The following is a 20,641-nucleotide window of genomic DNA, read 5'->3' on the forward strand; positions in this document are numbered from 1 at the left end:
GATCTAAAATGCTTGGCCACATTGGATATCTCCAAAGTAAGCCAGCCAGCCCCCCTATAGTGTTCACCTATACGTTGTCTGAGGTGTCGAGTAGTACACCCCACATATTGTAATTGGCATAAAGAACATGAAATAAGGTAGACAACGGACTTTGTATGACAATTTATGTATTGTTTGATCGGAAAAGTTTTCTCATTGGAAAAGGAAATAACAGAACGAATGGAATTGTGGACACCACAGTAGTTACAAGTGGAAAAATTGCATCTATAGGAGCCAAGGGTAGTTAACCAACACGGTCGCTGAGTACTGCTGGAAAACAAAGTGGGGGACAAAATGCTCCCCAATATAGGGGCCTTTCTGCTAGCAAAACTGACCCCCTGTTTGAGCATCACATTAAGAGTATCATCAGCCTGCAATACTGGCAGACATCTTTTGACAATCTGTGTAACCTGTCTGTACTCCTGACTATATGTGGTTACAAATACTGTGTCCTTATTGGATCGTAAACGTATCCCACGAGAACTGGGTTGTAAAAGTTCATCCCTAGCTCTCATAAGGGCCTGTCTCCTCCCCCTCTGTATCATCCAATTGGAGTACCCACGTTCCGCAAGATGGGAGCCTACAGTGTCCAACTCCACCCCAAGAACCGAGACATCAGAGCAATTCCTGCGAATCCGAATGGACTCGCCCACCGGAACCGCCCGGATAGTATGAAACGGATGGCAGCTATTTGCTCTCAGGGTGGAGTTGCCACCGCAGGGTTTGCGGTATGTACTGGAGACCACAGAGGCTAGAGCGGAGTCACCCCTAAGGGTAAGGTCGAGGTAATTGATCTCTATGGACGACCATTGAAAGGTGAAAACAAGATTCAGGGTGTTAATGTTAAGGAAGTCAACAAACTTCACGGCCTCGTCGTGCGTGCCGTCCCAAATGATCAACAGGTCATCTATGTACCTGCCGTACCATACAATATGACTCGAAAAAATGTTGGAATCACTAAACAAGTGGAGCTCCTCCTACCAACCCATGTATAGGTTGGCAAGTGAGGGAGAAAACTTTGCACCCATCGATGCTCCACAGCGCTGCAAATAAAAATCAGAGTCAAAAAGAAAATAATTGTGGGTAAGCAGATAATGGACGGCACGCCCGACGAAGAACTGAGGGTCATCCGAGAAAGCAGAATATCTAGCCATATGAAAATCTAAAGCATCTAGTGCTAAAGAATGAGGGATGCATGAATATAAAGATTTTACATCAACTGTAATTATCACGCCATTGAAAATGCTGTAGACTACTAAGCACATGCTTGGTGTCTCGTATGTAACCGGGAAGACGTCGCACTAGAGGTTGTAGATGTTCATCTACCCAATTTCCCAGGCGTTCCCCCAGAGAACCAATGCCAGCAACAATCGGCCTGCCCTCCAGACGAAAGCCCTGTTTGTGGATCTTGGGCAGATGATGAAACACTGGTATAATGGGAGATGGAGCGGCCAGATATTGTGCTAAACGCTTGGAAATCACTACCAAGCATTCGCCAAAAGAGAACGCAACTGATTATCAAATTCGGAGGTAGGGTCGCTTTTCAGAGGAGAGTAGGTGGCCGCATCATGGAGCTGTCTAAGTGCCTCAGCACGATAAACCTCAGCATCCAATACGACCACCGCTCCGCCCTTGTCGGTGCTCCTAATAACTATACGTGTGTTCTCCTTGAGGGTGGAAAGAGCCTGCTTCTCAGCAAAGGAAAGATTACCATGAGAATTAGGGATGCCAGTGGTGGCAAGCTCAAGTAATTCCCTCTCTATAGTGTCTTGAAAAGCAGCCACGGGAGGGCTACGAGCAGCCGAAGGATAGAAATCTGGGTTGCGGATGGAAATAGGCCTGACATCATCTTCAGAAACCAGGGGTACCATCTCAGTGAGCAATTGTTCCAAGGACAACTGAGACTTAGTGTCCCTAAAGTCTCTTATATCAGACAAGGCCGCATCCCTTTTACCCGCTATATCACCAGAATCCCCATCCGCTGTCTGCCCATCCCTAAAGTGCTTCCTACAAAGAATGGACCTCACAAATCTATTAACATCCAAAAGTGTTGCGAACACATCAAAATGTGTGGTGGGGGCAAAAGAAAGCCCCCATGACAGTAATGTGATCTCAGAGGTGGTCAGAATGGTAGCAGAAAGGTTAACAACAGTGTGGTCATGTGGGACTATGAGCCTATGTCTCCTATGTTTCACACCGCCTCTCCTCGACCCTTTTTCCTTCTGTATCTGTTGAACTTTTTGTGTTTACGTTTACGATCCAATAAGGACACAGTATTTGTAACCACATATAGTCAGGAGTACAGACAGGTTACACAGATTGTCAAAAGATGTCTGCCAGTATTACAGGCTGATGATACTCTTAATGTGATTCTCAAACAGGGGGTCAGTTTTGCTAGCAGAAAGGCCCCTACATTGGGGAGCATTTTGTCCCCCACTTTGTTTTCCAGCAGTACTCAGCGACCGTGTTGGTTAACTACCCTTGGCTCCTATAGATGCAATTTTTCCACTTGTAACTACTGTGGTGTCCACAATTCCACTCGTTCTGTTATTTCCTTTTCCAATCGGAAAACTTTTCCCATCAAACAATACATAAATTGTCATACAAAGTCTGTTGTCTACCTTATTTCATGTTCTTTATGCCAATTACAATATGTGGGGTGTACTACTCGACACCTCAGACAACGGATAGGTGAACACTATAGGGGGGCTGGCTGGCTTACTTTGGAGATATCCAATGTGGCCAAGCATTTTAGATCGGTCCACTCAGGGGATATGTCCTCTTTTTTTCATTTCAGGGCATAGAGCGTGTCAGCAGACCCTTGAGAGGAGGTGACGTCTACAAACGTCTCCTCACTCGAGAAGCATATTGGATCTTCCAGTTAGGGACGCGCTCACCAAGAGGCCTTAATGCTAGATGGGACCTACACTCAGTTACCTGATAGTGGTACCGTTTCTGTTTTGCTTTAATTTTTACTTTGCTTTGTCCTATATAATGCACACAGTACTGTGTTATTTCATGCCATATTTATTGCTGTGGTTTTCTTGCAACATATTTAATCATATGTATTTATACTTTGTATATGTTTTTATTCTAATTATAGTGATTGGGACATTCCCCAATTTTTTATGATACACTTCTTTGTGAGGGTTGAGTCTCGAGCATGTGTTACCGGGTGTGGTGCCACTTTACTTAAAGACCACCCTTGTTCACTTGCACCTATGCTATGATTAAGGACGTGTAACGTCCGAAACATGTCAGCGTGTGGTGTTGGATTTTAGCCTTTATGTGATTGATTTAATAAAGCCGGTTTGATCCTACCGACATTGTGCGGACCTCACTTTCTACAGCCTTGGATTTTGGGTTGGAGCAGCCCGCTTTCCTGCACTGTCGGCGGTTGGAGGTTGTGAGCTGAGTTCCACATTTACTAAGCTGCAGCGGCTTGGCATTGAATACGATTATTTAACTTGTTGTCGATGAGCACCCCTAAGTCCTTCTCCAAGTTTGATGTCCTCAACTGTATTCATTTATTTTGTATGGTGCTAGACTATTGGTATGACCAAAATGCATGACTTCAAATTTTTCAACATTGAATTTCATTTGCCATTTATGTGCCCATATAGCCATCCTATCCAGATCCTGTTGCAATATGTCACTATCTTCCTGAGAGTTGATGATTCTGCACAATTTTGTATCATCTGCAAAAATAGCAACATTGCTTTCTACTGCATGTACTAGGTCATAAATAAATAAATTGAAGAGCACTGGACCCAGTACACACCCCTGTGGGACCCCACTGCTAACAGTCACCCATTTTGAGTGTGATCCATTGACCACAACTCTATGTTTTCTGTCCATTAGCCAATCCATGCACACAGACTCTTCCCCAGTCCTTGCATACTCAACTTTTGCACCAGACTTTTGTGGGGAACAGTGTTGAAGGCCTTAGCAAAGTCCAAGTATATCACATCTACAGCATTCCCAATATCCACATTAGCGTTCACTACCTCATAAAAGCTGAGCATGTTAGTCAAACAGAACCTGTTTTTAGTAAACCTATGCTGATGCTGAGAAATAAGATTATTTTCTACTATGAAGTCATGTATAGTATCTCTTAGTAACCCCTCAAATAGTTTGCATACCACAGATGTTAAGCTTACTTGTCTATAATTTCCCGGATCTGATTTTTTGCCCTTCTTAAATAATAGGAAAACGTAGGCTATGCGCCAATCCACTGGGACTATGCCAGTTGAAAGAGAGTCACAAAAGATACGATAAAGGGGTTTATCTATGACTGAACTTAATTCCCTTAGGACCCGAGGATGCATGCCATCCGGGCCAGGTGCCTTGTCTATTTTTAATTTATTTAGTCTTGCCTTCACTTCATCCTGTGTTAAGTATTTAAAATTACAATTGGAAGATTGAGACACTTCTGCATCTGTAATTTGCAACAGTGATGTTTCCCTTGTGAAGACAGAAGCAAAGAAAGCATTTAATAACTCTGCCTTACTTTGGTCATCCACTATTGCGTTCCCACCCTCATCCTTTAGGAGTCCAATACAGTCAACCTTTCTTTTTTTTTAGAGTTGATGTACTTGTAAAACTTCTTTGGGTTAGATTTGATACCCCTAGCGATTTGATTTTCAGCTTCAATCTTTGCCAGTCTAATTTCTTTTTTACAACTTTTATGGCACTTCTTATTATTGCTTAAAGGGACACTATCGATTGACATGTTATTTTCAATTGAGTTAGGCAATGTTTGGGAAGTGCTGCTCAGTGTTGGTGTATACATCTGAATCCTTATCTCTCTGTTTACCGTTATATAATTCCTTTCACATTTTCTGATGCCAGTTCTGATGGCAGACTTAGCCATGAGGGGAGGGGAAATTCACTCATAGTGCGTCATTAACTCTCTGTGCAGAGAGTTCAGGCAAAGACAGGCAGAGCTTTCTCTCACAAAGAGCAGAGGAAATGTATCTTATGTACAACATAAACTTCTGTTGTGTGTGTGAAACCTGATATATGAAAACAAAAGCCTGTCAGGTAATCTGCTTCAATATTACACTGTTCTTAGCATGTCAGGTTGCAGAGATTCTTACAGATTCATACCTCTGCAAATAGGACATTCCAAATGTAGCTGAAATCTACACACAATGGGCTTGATTCACAAAAGAAAGCTAACTGATAGCACGGCCGTTTTCACGTGAATTTTCGCGTTGCGCGCGATCGCAAATTTTCACTCAAAACAATAACGTTTTCGCACATGAAAATGTGTTTTTTGCAAGAAACCGATATAGTTTGCGCGTGAAAATTCTTGTTTGCGCGCAAAACCGTTATCGTTTCGCGCAAAAATTCACCGCCGTGCTATCAGTTGGCACTCTTTTGTGAATCAAGCCCAATGAATTAAAGCTTTTGCCTCTGATATTTAACATGAAAAGTAGGAAAATGTTTACACAGCTACTTAGACATTATTTGTACATTGTCATTTTAGAACTCATGGTTTGATAGAATTCCTTTAATGCAGCCTCGGTCCCCTCCTGTTTCAGGACCTTATAGGCATTCTTTTTCAACTTCATTTTATCTCTAACCTTTCTATTCATCCACAGAGGCCTTTTTTTATTCCTAGATGTTTTGTTTCCATATGGGATCTATATACTACAATATTGATTGAGAATAAGTTTAAAAGCTTTCAATTTCCCTATAGTGTCCTTCCCTTGTAGTACATTATCCCAGTTCACCAAACTTAGTGCCTGCCTGACTTGATTGAATTTTGCTTTTCTAAAATTCATAGTTTTAGTGGTCCCGCTGCCCCGTGGCCTATCAGTCACCAGATCAAAAGTTATCATGTTGTGATCACTATTTCCCAAATGTTCTTGAACCTGCACATTTGATACATTATCTGATCAAATCCAGTAACGCATTCCCCCTAATTGGTTCCGTTACCATTTGAGTCAGGTAACTGTCCTATAGTGTTGCTAGAAATCTGCTGCTTTTACCAGAATGGGTAGCCTCAATACTCCAGTCAATGTCTGGAAAGTTGAAGTCACCCATAACTATGACCTCATTTTTACTTGCAGCTTTTTGAATCTGCTGTAGTAAAGCAATTGGCAACCTTTATTTCTACCATGAATATTTACCCAAATGGACTCCACATCTTCACAATCTTCATCCATCTCATCGTTTAGGACAGCTGTAAAAGAGTTCATAACAAAGAGACAAACTCCTCCACCTTTTTTCCCTGTTTTATCCTTCCTAAACACATTGTATCCCTCTAAATTCGCTATCTAGTCATGGCTATCATCCAGCCATGTCTCTGTTAGGGCCCTTTTCCACTAGCAATCGCTAGCCTTCGCGCTAAACGCTAGCGAGTGCAATTTAGCAAAGTACAAACTTTTCCGGCGATTTCCCGACGATTGCGATTTTGCTATGCAATGCACTGCATAGCAAAATCGCAGCAAAAATCGCTCCGCGCCGCGATTGCGCTTGAGTAAAAAACAAATCGCGGTAGTGGAAATTACCAACCGTGATTCCTATGTTAAAAAGCAAACTGTAGCGATTTTAAAATCACTAGCGTTTTGCAATTTTGCGATTCGGCATCGCAATCGCCGCTAGTGGAAAAGGACCCTAATTCCCACAATGTCATAGCTTTTATCAATCAGAATGAACTCTAGTTCGTCCATTTTATTTGCAAGGCTCCGAGCATTGGTTACCATGCACTTTATATTTTTACCATCACATTTTCCAATTTTGGTTACATCAAATGGGCTAACCTTCCGCGAATGCTTCAGTTCGCGCGAACTTTCACGAACCGCAATAGACTTCAATGGGGAGGCGAACTTTGAAAACTAGAAACATTTATGCTGGCCACAAAAATGATGGAAAAGATGTTTCAAGGGGTGTAACACCTGGAGGGCAGCATGGATGAGTGGGATAGATGCCAAAAGTCCCTGGGAAAAATCTGGATTTGACGCAAAGCAGTGTTTTAAGGGCAGAAATCACATTGAATGCTAAATTGCAGGCCTAAAGTGCTTTCAAACATCCTGCATGTGTATACATCAATCAGGGAGTGTAATTAGAGTACTGCTTCACACTGACATACCAAACTCACTGTGTAACGCACCGCAAACAGCTTCTAGCTTAGTGACGGCCATGCTGGACTGGTGGTGCACACCATGGCGAGAGTGCAGGCCGTGGCGGTGTTCAAGCCCATATGATCGCCGGGCTGTGGTAGCTCAATGATAGAACATCAGTGACTGTCCAGCTGATCAAATTTGGTCTGTCCACAATGAAGCAACGACCTTATTATCTTTGGTGTGCCCCCCCCCCCCCATTCATTGCTTAATTGTGATACGCAAGCCCCTTCACCGCAGCAAGGTAATGATCACGAAGAGGAATGGGCACATGTACATGCCTTTTGTTTTGTTTTTGCAGCTACTCAGCCAGAAAAATTAGGCAGGCATTTACATGCACCAGAAAAATTAGTATAGCCACCTGGAGTCCTGGACCCTGTTGGTGGTGGCAGAGAAGGCAAGCAGCCTGCAGGCAGAGATGCTGTGTGTGGGGACTGACTTAGTCTTCGGGCAGGCAGTAGCCCTCCGGGATCTATGCCTCATTCATTTTGATAAAGGTGAGGTGCTGAACACTTTTGTGACTTAGGCGACTTCTCTTCTCAGTGACAATACCTCCAGCTGCACTGAAGGTTCTTTCTGGCAGGATGCTTGAGGCATGGCAAGACAGAAGTTGGATGGAAAATTGGGACAGCTCTGGCCACAGGTCAAGCCTGCGCACCCAGTAGTCCAAGGGTTCATCGCTGCTCACAGTGTCTACTTACACACTTAAGGCCAGGTAGTCGGCTACCTGCCGGTCCAGGCGTTGGTGGAGGGTGGATCCAGACGGGCTAAGGTGAGGCATTTGACTAAAGAATGTCCGCATGTCCGACATCACCATGAGATCGCTGGAGCGTCTTGTCCTTGCCTGCGTGGACATGGGAGAAGGATTACTGGCAGTGGTACCTTTATTGCGTTGTGCTGTGACATCACCCTTATACGCATTGTAAAGCATACTTGCCAGCTTGTTCTGCATGTGCTGCATCCTTTCTGCCTTTAGGTGACTTGGTCCGACACTTTGTGCCTATACCGAGGGTCTAGTAGCGTGGCCACCCAGTACAGCTCATTCCCCTTGAGTTTTTTTTTACGGGGGTCCCTCAACAGGATGGACAGCATGAAAGACGCCATCTGCACAAAGTTGGATCCAGACTTACTATCCAACTCCTCTTGCTCTTCCTCAGTGACGTCAGGTAAGTCATCCTCCTCCCCCCCCCACGAACAATACCACGGGAACGCTGAGCAGCACAAGCCCCCTGCGACGCCTGCTGCGGTTGTTCTTTTGCCGCTGCCTCCTACTCCTCCACAGAAACACCTTCCTCATCATCCGAGTCTGACTCCTCTTCCCCACACGACTCTTCCTCCTCCTCCCCCCTCTGTGCTGCCACAGGTGTTGAGGAAACATCTGGTTCTGATGTAAATTGCTCCCACAACTGTTCCTGCCGTAACTGTTCCTCTTCACGCTCCTCCACAGCTTGATCCACCACTCTACGCACGGCACGCTCCAGAAAGTAAGCGTACGGGATCAAGTCGCTGATTGTGCCTTCAGTGCGACTCACCAGGTTGGTCACCACAACGGCCGCATAAGCCTGCATAAATCTCGCATCAGTGTCCAGTTGTTGGGCCACAACATCCCCATTTTCCCAGATTGTGTCCTTTTACTGTAATTGTACAGGTACTGGGTGATGGCTTTCTCCTGTTCTAGCAGGTGAGAGAACATGACCAGGGTCAAATTCCAGCGAGTCGGGCTATCACATATCAAGCGTCTCACCGGCAAGTTGTTTCTACCCTGAATGTCCGCAAAGCGTGCCATGGCCCTGTAAGACCGCCTGAAATGCCCACACAGCTTCCTGGCCTGCTTCAGGACGTACTCTAAGTCTGGGTACTTTGACACAAATCTTTGAATGACTAGATTCAGCACATGTGCCATGAAGGGTACATGTGTCAGCTTTCCCAAATTCAAAGCGGAAAGGAGATTGCTGCCGTTGTCACACACCACGTTGCCGATCTCCAGCTGGTGTGGGGTCAGCCACTGATCCACCTGTTTGTTAAGAGCAGCAAGGAGAGCTGGTCCAGTGTGACTCTCCGCTTTGAGGCAAGACATGTCTAAGATGGCGTGACACCGTCATACCTGGCATGCAGCTTAGGCCCTGGGGAGCTGAGGCTGTGTAGCTGGAGAGGAGATTGCGGCACCAGCCAATGAGGAGGAGGATGACGACAGTGAAGAGGATGTAGCAGGCGGAGAGGAGGTGGCAGGAGGCCTGCCTGCAAGCCGTGGAGGTGTCACAAGTTGGTTTGCTGCACAGCCATGTACTCCCTGCTTGGCATCGGTCACCAGGTTGACCCAATGGGATGTGTAAGTAATGTAGCGGCCCTGACCGTGCTTGGCAGACCAGGCATCCGTGGTCAGGTGGACCCTTGACCCAACGCTGTGTGCCAGAGATGACACCACTTGCCTCTCCACTTCACAGTGCAGTTTGGGTATCGCCTTTTTAGAGAAATAATTGCGGCCTGGCATCTTCCACTGTGGTGTCCCAATGGCCACAAATTTACGGAAGGCCGCAGATTCCACCAGCTTGTATGGTAACAGCTGGCGAGCTAACAGTTCCGACACACCAGCTGTCAGACGCCGGGCAATGGGGTGACTGGCAGAAATTGGCTTCTTCCGCTCAAAGATTTCCTTCACGGACACCTGGCTGTTGTGGGCAGAGGAGCAGGAACCGCTCAAGGTCAGAGGCGGAGAGGAGGAGGGTGGCTGTTAAGGTGCAAGAGAGAAAGCGGCTGAAGATGCTGCACCTGAACGAGGAAGAGGAGAAGGAGGGTGGCTTTTCTTTTGTGTGCTGCTTTTGCTCAGGTGCTCTTCCCTTTGCAGTTTGTGCCTTTTCTCCAGGTGCCTTCGTAAGGCACTTGTCCCTACGCTGTTGTTGGCCTTTCCACGGCTCAATTTTTGGAGGCAGAGAGAACAGATGGCATTGCTCCGATCTGAGGCAGACACACTCAAAAATTTCTAAACCGCTGAGCCCCCCTGGGGTGATGGCATTGTGGTGGCCTCAGCAGCTGACGTTGAAGGGCATGTTGGCTGGCTGTCCACAGGACCACAGGTGGCGATACATGGCGCCGGACACTGCCACCAGCTGTTTCTGAGGGCGAGCTCTCCCTGCTTCTTTCAGGAACTCGTCTCCTCCTACTCCTCTCTGACTCCCCCTCTGGACTGTCCCCTTGTTCATCTTGTCTCTTAGGAACCCATGTGGGATCCGTATCATCATAATCATCATAATCATCCTACCCAGCTTCGCTTGCCTCAGACACTTCCAAAACTGCACCAACAGCAGGTACTTCATCCTCCTCCTCCTCCTCACACGTTATGTCCATAGTGTCGCCTAATTCACACATATGAGGTGGTGTAACTTGCCTTAGCGCCTTCATCTTGTTGTGAATCAGTGGCTGTGAATCAGTGATTTCACCACCAAATAACTCCTGCAAAGTGTCAAATGCAGCAGATGTGGTGCTTGTAGTAGCGCTGGAAGCTGCGGGAAATGAGGTGTTCTGTGTTAAATAGTCAACCACGTCCTGACAATCTTGGGAGTTGATGGCACGTGCCTTCTTCTGAGCACTGTACTTTGGGCCAGGGCCACACGAAATCACATCAACATGACCTCGCACAGACCTGCCATGTGGCCTTCCTCTGGCTCTGCCTCTACCTCTTCCTCTACCTCTTCCTCTACCTGTTTTGTCCGTTAAGTCCATATCAGCGGGGGATGAAGTGAAAGGTATGCACTGACTTGACTAATACAATGTGCAGTCACACAGGTGCAGGTAACAGGTATGCACGGAGTGGTATATCACACTGCATGCACTCACGTAGGTAGGTGGGTGCACTGAACACAACAGGTAGGTATATGCAGTGATGAGGTGGGTTCACTGAACACAACAGGTAGGTATATACAGTGATGAGGTGGGTTCACTAAACACAACAGGTAGGTATATGCAGTGATGAGGTGGGTGCACTCAACACAACAGGTAGATATATTCAGTGATGAGGTGGGTTCACTGAACACAACGGGTAGGTATATGCAGTGATGAGGTGGGTGCACTCAACAGAACAGGTAGGTATATGCAGTGATGAAGTGGGTTCACTCAACACAACAGGTAGATATGCAGTGATGAGGTGGGTTCACTAAACACAACAGGTAGGTATATGCAGTGATGAGGTGGGTTCACTCAACACAACAGGTAGGTCTATGCAGTGATGAGGTGGGTTCACTGAACACAACAGGTAGGTATATGCAGTGATGAGATGGGTTCACGCAACACAACAGGTAGGTATATACAGTGATGAGGTGGGTTCACTCAACACAACAGGTAGGTATATGCAGTGATGAGGTGGGTTCACTAAACACAACAGGTAGGTATATGCAGTGATGAGGTGGGTTCACTGAACACAACAGGTAGGTATATGCAGTGATGAGGTGGGTTCACTCAATACAACAGGTAGGTATATGCAGTGATGACGTGGGTGCACTCAACACAACAGGTAGGTATATACAGTGATAAGGTGGGTGCACTCAACACAACAGGTAGGTATATGCAGTACTAGGTATTACAATGTGCACCTGTCTCACACACAGGTAGTCACTAGTCAGTGAATGTGCTGGGCCTGGCTGGCAGTGGCACACACACAGTATGGATTATCAAGGCTAGCTATGCAACACAAGTGTCAGTGGGACACACAGAAAAAAAAATAGATCACAAGAACAAGATTAGCTCTCAAAAGAGCTGTTGTGGGGTGCTATTTTAGCAATAAGAATCAGCCAGGAGCAAGCTAACAAGCCTACAACAGCCTAACTAATCTTTCCCTATTAGAGTCTGCCAGCAGCTGTCCCTTCTCTCACTATTGCAGGCACACGAGTGAGTGTAATGGCTGGCAGAATGGGGGATGAAGTGAAAGGTATGCACTGACTTGACTAATACAATGTGCAGTCACACAGGTGCAGTTAACAGGTATGCACGGAGTGGTATATCACACTGCATGAACTCACGTAGGTAGGTGGGTGCACTGAACACAACAGGTAGGTATATGCAGTGATGAGGTGGGTTCACTGAACACAACAGGTAGGTATATACAGTGATGAGGTGGGTTCACTAAACACAACAGGTAGGTATATGCAGTGATGAGGTGGGTGCACTCAACACAACAGGTAGATATATTCAGTGATGAGGTGGGTTCACTGAACACAACAGGTAAGTATATGCAGTGATGAGGTGGGTGCACTGAACACAACAGGTAGGTATATGCAGTGATGAAGTGGGTTCACTCAACACAATAGGTAGGTATATGCAGTGATGAGGTGGGTTCACTAAACACAACAGGTAGGTATATGCAGTGATGAGGTGGGTTCACTCAACACAACAGGTAGGTCTATGCAGTGATGAGGTGGGTGCACGCAACACAACAGGTAGGTATATGCAGTAATGAGGTGGGTTCACTGAACACAACAGGAAGGTATATGCAGTGATGAGGTGGGTTTACGCAACACAACAGGTAGGTATATGCAGTGATGAGGTGGGTTCACTGAACACAACAGGTAGGTATATGCAGTGATGAGGTGGGTTCACTCAATACAACAGGTAGGTATATGCAGTGATGACGTGGGTGCACTCAACACAACAGGTAGGTATATACAGTGATAAGGTGGGTGCACTCAACACAACAGGTAGGTATATGCAGTACTGGGTATTACAATGTGCACCTGTCTCACACACAGGTAGTCACTAGTCAGTGAATGTGCTGGGCCTGGCTGGCAGTGGCACACACACAGTATGGATTATCAAGGCTAGCTATGCAACACAAGTGTCAGTGGGACACACAGAAAAAAAAAATAGATCACAAGAACAAGATTAGCTCTCAAAAGAGCTGTTGTGGGGTGCTATTTTAGCAATAAGAATCAGCCAGGAGCAAGCTAACAAGCCTACAACAGCCTAACTAATCTTTCCCTATTAGAGTCTGCCAGCAGCTGTCCCTTCTCTCACTATTGCAGGCACACGAGTGAGTGTAATGGCTGGCAGAATGGGGGATGAAGTGAAAGGTATGCACTGACTTGACTAATACAATGTGCAGTCACACAGGTGCAGTTAACAGGTATGCACGGAGTGGTATATCACACTGCATGAACTCACGTAGGTAGGTGGGTGCACTGAACACAACAGGTAGGTATATGCAGTGATGAGGTGGGTTCACTGAACACAACAGGTAGGTATATACAGTGATGAGGTGGGTTCACTAAACACAACAGGTAGGTATATGCAGTGATGAGGTGGGTGCACTCAACACAACAGGTAGATATATTCAGTGGTGAGGTGGGTTCACTGAACACAACAGGTAAGTATATGCAGTGATGAGGTGGGTGCACTGAACACAACAGGTAGGTATATGCAGTGATGAAGTGGGTTCACTCAACACAATAGGTAGGTATATGCAGTGATGAGGTGGGTGCACTCAACACAACAGGTAGGTATATGCAGTGATGAAGTGTGTTCACTCAACACAACAGGTAGGTATATGCAGTGATGAGGTGGGTTCACTAAACACAACAGGTAGGTATATGCAGTGATGAGGTGGGTTCACTCAACACAACAGGTAGGTCTATGCAGTGATGAGGTGGGTGCACTCAACACAACAGGTAGGTATATGCAGTAATGAGGTGGGTTCACTGAACACAACAGGTAGGTATATGCAGTGATGAGGTGGGTTTACGCAACACAACAGGTATATGCAGTGATGAGGTGGGTTCACTGAACACAACAGGTAGGTATATGCAGTGATGAGGTGGGTTCACTCAATACAACAGGTAGGTATATGCAGTGATGACGTGGGTGCACTCAACACAACAGGTAGGTATATACAGTGATGAGGTGGGTGCACTCAACACAACAGGTAGGTATATGCAGTACTGGGTATTACAATGTGCACCTGTCTCACACACAGGTAGTCACTAGTCAGTGAATGTGCTGGGCCTGGCTGGCAGTGGCACACACACAGTATGGATTATCAAGGCTAGCTATGCAACACAAGTGTCAGTGGGACACACAGAAAAAAAATAGATCACAAGAACAAGATTAGCTCTCAAAAGAACTGTTGTGGGGTGCTATTTTAGCAATAAGAATCAGCCAGGAGCAAGCTAACAAGCCTACAACAGCCTAACTAATCTTTCCCTATTAGAGTCTGCCAGCAGCTGTCCCTTCTCTCACTATTGCAGGCACACGAGTGAGTGTAATGGCTGGCAGAGCCTGCCTTATATAAGCGGGGAGTGGCTCCAGAAGAGAGTGTAGCCTGATTGGCTACAATGTGCCTTTTGACTGTGATGTAGAGGGTCAAAGTTGACCCTAATGGTGCACTATAGGGGCGAACTGAACTTCCGGAAAAGTTCGCCTTACATGGTGAACGCGAACCACTGGAAGTTCGCCTGGAACCGTTCGCTGGCGAACCGTTCGGGCCATCTCTACTCTATAGCAATGTGACTATACTTTAAGAGACATGATAAATAAAATGTAATAAAAAACATGGTTTACTTTTAAAATGATCATTGCTCTGGTTACATTCCTTGTCTTGGATCTGGATCTCATTCTTCTGAACATCTGTAAAAAAGATAAAAAGGAGTAAAATTGGAGTAAAACTTCTTTTTTTGTATCTATACACACTAAAAGCTTAACAGACACATTAAAGTTCTCATGGCATTACACCAACACTTAAAATAAATCTCTGGATCCCACAGCCCTCCATAGCTACCACCAGGTTTCACTCTTCCAGTTTACCTCCAAACTAGAATACCCTGTCTATGCGGAATTAATTAGTTATCTTTAAACACCCGGATTGATCAACTTTAGTCTTGCCTTTGCTTCAAACACTCCACAGAAACAGCCGGGCCCTTTTCCACTAGAGCGATTGCGATTGCTGAATCGCAAAATCGCAAATCGCTAGTGATTTTTAAATCGCTAGGGTTGTTACTTTATCATAGAAATCACGAGAAGTATTTTCCACTACAGTGATTCGATTTGGAAATCGCTAATCGCAAATCGCAATCGCTTGCTGGAGCGATTTTTACAATGATAATGCAATGCAATTGCAATGCAATGAAAATCGCAAATCGCAATCGCATAACAGAATTAATGAAAAATCGCAATCGCAATCACTGGCGTTTGTGATTTGTGATTGCGATTGCTAGTGGAAAAGGGCCCTAACCAAAGTAGCCAATGACCTGCTAACAGCGAAATCCACAGGCCATTAATCCGATGCTTCTTGATCTGCCCTCTGCTTTTGATATCGTTGACCATAATCTGTTCCTCCAGACACTCTCTTCTTTAGGTATTAGAGGCCTTGTTGTTTCTTGGGCATCCTTTAGATTGTAAGCTCGCAAGGGCTGTATGTTTTGTTAATCATCACCATACTATTGTCGCTGTAGCTTATTGTAATGCCTACCACTTCTTTTTTATACACCAATGTCTGTATTATCATGTATAGATAAAATAAATAAAGATTTCTTATCTCTCTAGGGGCTTGATTCACTAAACCGTGATAACTCATATCACTGCTGCGCTAGCATTTTTGCTCGCAACTTCACGTTTTCGCATGCAATCGTGAATTTTTTCACACAAATGCAGGCGCAAATTTACGATTGCACGTGAAAATTCGCGATTGTATGTGTTTTCATGCAATTGTAAAAACATGCACAAAATGCAAAATTGCGCGCAAAAACGGTAGTGATGCCGTAATATGAGTTATCACGGTTTAGTGAAACAAGTCCTAGAAGCTTATTGGTTCTCCTGAGTTGGCTGATGGTGTAATGGTTAAGGGCTCTGCCTCTGACACAGGAGACCAGGGTTCGAATCTCGGCTCTGCCTGTTCAGTAAGCCAGCACTAATTCAGTAGGAGACCTTTGGCAAGTCTCCCTTACACTGCTACTGCCAATAGAGCGCGCCCTAGTGGCTGCTGCTCTGCTCTGGCGCTTTGAGTCCGCAAGGAGAAAAGCGCAATATAAATGTTATTTGTCTTGTCTTGTCTGTTTTTTTCATTTATATGTATGGTCTTGAGGACCTTAACAAACACATAATGCTGAAAGAAAAAGCTAGTGCTAGCCACAATCAATGCAAAAATTCAGAGTATATTTATTTAATTAAAAAGTAGCCGGATTACTCCATATGGTTAGTACACATTTACACAAAATATCTTCTATGTGTATTAAGGGTCGAAGTCCTGCATACAGTATACCACTACAGTTGTACATTGAGCATACACGGCCGTAAACACACACACTAGTATGCCAGACCTATTATTAAAGAAGAACACTACTTTGTTGTTGCAAGTTACATGCATATGATGTGAGTCCATGTGACTGTTTAAAAAGGTTCCCTTCCTTAGGGAAGCCACACCCTGATGAAGCTCTTTGATAAGGCTAAATAGGTACTGTAGGTAGATTGTTGTAGCCTATGTAGAATGGTGGCCTGATCCTTAATGGCCCATGTTGATCCCTGCTGGGTGCATCACATGGCAAGTTAGTTAATTGTGGGCAAAAATCAGTAGTGATAGCTTCATATGATGCAGACCATTGTAATGGCTAAGGTGGTGACTTGCATACTGGGAAGCACATGGGTGGGTTCTATGTCTACCAGCAGAGAGCTGTGATATGGTGGAATTTACAACACTACATGTGTAGCCAGCACCTCACTGGGAAATGCATGCAGGCGTGTAGGAAGGGGTGGGCCAGGAGGGCCATATGTCCCTGAACACTGAACTGTAAAAGGGCACTCCGTGTGTTTGACTTTTTCTTTTTAATTGAAGTCAGTGTGACGTCTTGTCCATGATGCCACACACGTGAGTGAGCCGCTGCTGCTAAGAAGGAAGGAAGTCCCCGCCCGGGGTGGATGTTCAAGCAACTGGACTGTGGAAGGGGGAGGAGTACACGGAGAGAGCAGCGCTACGTTTTTCTGCTGACTGCAGTGGCGAGCAGCAGCAGACTGGGACTCTAGCTGTTCACATGAGCCACATGTGAGACACAGCTCAGTATAGGATCCCCTCCCTCTCCCAAAGTCCTCTGACACATGGCGCAGACTGTGAGTAACACCCTCTGCACCCTTTACATCCACACCTCCTCTGCCCTAAATCCTGTAACTTGCTGAGCTCCAGAGACAACAAAACAATGAGAAATGGAATGGAATGTGCACTTTCATTTCTTGTGGTGGCTTCCTCTATGCACATTGGTTGTTCTGTTTGTTGTCTTTGCCTGCATTCCATTTCCAGCAGACATGCTCTTCACATAAGTTGCCACACTGATGTGTAACTGAGCCTGTGGTGACCTTATTACTGTATGAATGAGGATTGTCAGCTGGCTGCAAAGGAGATGGCTCTAGCTTACTATAAAACTGTTGTGACACTACAAGTGATAGCTTGGCCCATCAGTTATATATAGCTAGAAAGGTTCAGTATTTTCTGACTTCCACAGCTCAATTTAGCATTCCCTGACCTCTGTAAATTGATTTATTGCATAAAGTACTGGTCTCAGCATTTATGCCTTGTGTTCTGTCAGTTTTAGCTACCCTGTTAGTGTTTATGGAGCACTTGTTCTGTCAGTGCATGTTGCAGCCCAGTCTGTTATAATAGGATGCTGTATAGATGTTGACCCTTATTCAATTGACTTCCCCCCCCCCCCCCCCCGAGTACTATCTACCATTAGTCTCCACAGTGCTGCTGAATCAAAAACTCCTAGTAGCCGAACCCAAATACGAAGCCTGCCGAATGTGCGCGCTCGAATTCGGCCGGATGGAGCTGTGGGTTCGGTTTCGGCTTCGGGATTCGGGGATGACGTGATTGGGCCAATCAGAAGTCCTCCTGCCGAGGACCTGGCAACCAATCAGAGGAGGGGAGCCTGGCCCTCCCCTCCTCTATATAAGGTGGCGGCCATGTTGCGGAGCCACGCACTTGTGTGACTGCTGCTGGTACTGAGAGATTCTCCAGTGCTGTGCTGTGTCTGAGCAAGTGCTTTTCACTGCTAAACCTAGCGTTTTGCTTCCTAAACACCTCCTAAACACATTTATTGTTATCTTATATAGTTAGCTAGTATTTTGATTGTTTTTAGTCAGCTAGTGTATAGTGTATACTGTGCTAGGCTAGTGTTAGTCTGTGAGCAGGCTAGGCCTGCTAGCCTAGGTAACCTTAGCCTACTACTAGCTTAGGTAGGTTAGGGATTCTAGTTAGTTGTGTACTAGTAGTACTAGTTTAGTTAATTATTACTGCTGTAGTCTGCTACTTTATTAGTTTCAGTACTGTGTTAGTTAGTTACTGACTGTGACAGGCCACCACCAGCATCCGTTGTGAGTGACCTGTCCTGTGACTGTCTGTCACCTCACCTGCCCGAGTGTATTGATTGATTGAGTCTGACCGTGTGTGACCTTTTGTAATTGTCACGACTGTCTGCCACACGACTTACTTGTATCGTAGTACGCTAGGTGTTTCTTAGTTACCTGCGTGCGTGCATACTACTAGTGTCTACTACTATACTACTAGTCTACTAGTACCCGTTCACTTATATTTTTTTTCACTTTTACTGTGTGATTTTATTATCATCCGTAGTGTGTGTGATAAATAAGAGTTACAACACATACAGGCCACCACCAGCATCCGTTGTTGTGAGTGACCTGTGACGGTCTGTCGCCTGCCCGAGTCTATTGATTGATTGCGTCTGACCGTGTGTGACCGTTTGTAATTGTCACCGACTGTCTGCCGCATGACTCACTTGTAGCGTAGTATGCTAGTTGTTTCTTAGTTACCTGCGTGCGTGCGTGCTACTACTAGTGTCTACTACTATACTACTAGTCTACTAGTACCCGTTCACTTATATTTTTTTTTCACTTTTACTGTGTGATTTTATTATCATCCGTAGTGTGTGTAATAAATAAGAGTTACAACACATACAGGCCACCACCAGCATCCGTTGTGAGTGACCTGTGACTGTCTGTCGCCTGCCCGAGCCTATTGATTGGTTGCGTCTGACCGTGTGTGACCGTTTGTAATTGTCACCGACTGTCTGCCGCACGACTTACTTGTAGCGTAGTACACTAGGTGTTTCTTAGCTACCTGCGTGCGTACTACTACTGCCTACTACTACTACTAGTCACCACCAACACAGACTTTATTAAAGTTTACACCCTTTCCCGCCCTCTTCTACTTATTTTTTTTTTACTGTATTTGTATAGTGCACAATGACTGGCAGAGGTAGAGGTAGAGGGCGAGGCACCACCAGGAGAGGAAGCGCCATTGCAGGAGCCACTGCCAGCAGCAGCAGGTCTGGGACTGGTCCGCCGCCAGCCACTGACCACAGGGAGGAGGGAGCAGAGGCGCAACAGCAGCGTGTTGCGCACATCTTTGAGACGGTCGTCGCCCACGGCCCATTGGGGAGAGTCAGGTGCAGGCTGTGGTGGAAATGATGGCGGGGCAGGAAGCCACCTTTTCCAGCCAGGCCTCCAGCACCAGCGAGACTAGTGCCACCAGCACCAGCACTCCTGTCCGCAGCAGGCCTCCACCAGCGCTTGAGGCCATGGTCACGGTGACCCCATCGACCAGCCTGCCCTCAATGAGCACGCTCTTCTCCCCTGAGACTGTGACCATGTACAGGGATGTTTTGGAGAAGTATGAGTTGGAGATGATGGGGCTATCCAAGGAGGAGGAGGAGGAGGAGGAGTTTGAGGTGCAGAAGTTTGTTGTTGGCGCTGAGGAGGAGGGGCGTGATGCAGGGGATGTTGGGGTAGAGGAGTTGGTTGAGTCGGGCTCACAGGATTTGTTTGGGGTTGATGATGATGACTTGATAGATCCTTCCTATGTGCCACCAGTACCACCAGCACAGTTGGTTGAAGGCAGCTCGTCATCGGAGGAGGAGGCGTCTCTGGCGCAGAGGCGCGGCAGCAGCAAGGCGGCCAGCACAGGGCGTGGAAGGCAGGAGCCACAGCCTGCTGCTTCAGTCGCTACCACCACCCGCAGCAAACCTCTAACTACAACCAAAGAGGCACAATCCTCCAAGGGCACCCAAAAACCCCAGCCCTCAAGCTCAAAGAGCAGGTTGAAGTCCCCAGTCTGGCGGTACTTCACCAAGTGCCCAGTGGACCCGACCCATGCAATTTGCAACAGTTGCAATCTCAGTCTCAGCAGAGGTCGCGATATCCACAAATTGAGTACCTTATGCCTGCAGACCCACTTACAGAGCAGACATTTTGAGGACTTTAATGAGTTGGAGAAGCTTATGCAAAGTGGTGCAGGCAGTGGTCAGAGCCAGACAGCCACTGCACAGATTTCAGCAGCAGCCGGCCCTCCTGCCCATCCAGCAGCAGCAGCAGCGGGAGCACAGCAGCAACTCACTCCCACCCCACCCCCCAGGACAGCCAGTCCTCAGTGGCCTCATCAGCTCCCTCCACAGTGGCCTCCTCATCCTCCCGTGCAGGCAAACGCCGCCAGA

At 46.2% G+C, this 20,641-nt stretch overlaps 1 protein-coding gene and 1 gene segment (V, D, J or C); one reads left to right on the plus strand and one right to left on the minus strand.

Annotated features, from left to right (window-relative positions):
* STARD3NL (STARD3 N-terminal like) overlaps positions 1-20,641 on the plus strand; it is a 673,845-nt gene that overhangs the window by 480,614 nt on the left and 172,590 nt on the right. The gene's annotated exons all lie outside the window — the stretch shown is intronic.
* Positions 1-20,641, minus strand: part of LOC137519339 (T-cell receptor gamma chain C region C7.5-like) — a 162,787-nt gene that overhangs the window by 4,730 nt on the left and 137,416 nt on the right. The window contains 1 exon segment of the C gene segment in view: positions 14,712-14,777. Within this exon segment, the coding sequence occupies positions 14,712-14,777 (66 nt within the window).

The sequence above is a fragment of the Hyperolius riggenbachi genome, chromosome 5 (assembly GCF_040937935.1).
Source record: "Hyperolius riggenbachi isolate aHypRig1 chromosome 5, aHypRig1.pri, whole genome shotgun sequence".
In the NCBI taxonomy this organism is placed as follows: domain Eukaryota; kingdom Metazoa; phylum Chordata; class Amphibia; order Anura; family Hyperoliidae; genus Hyperolius; species Hyperolius riggenbachi.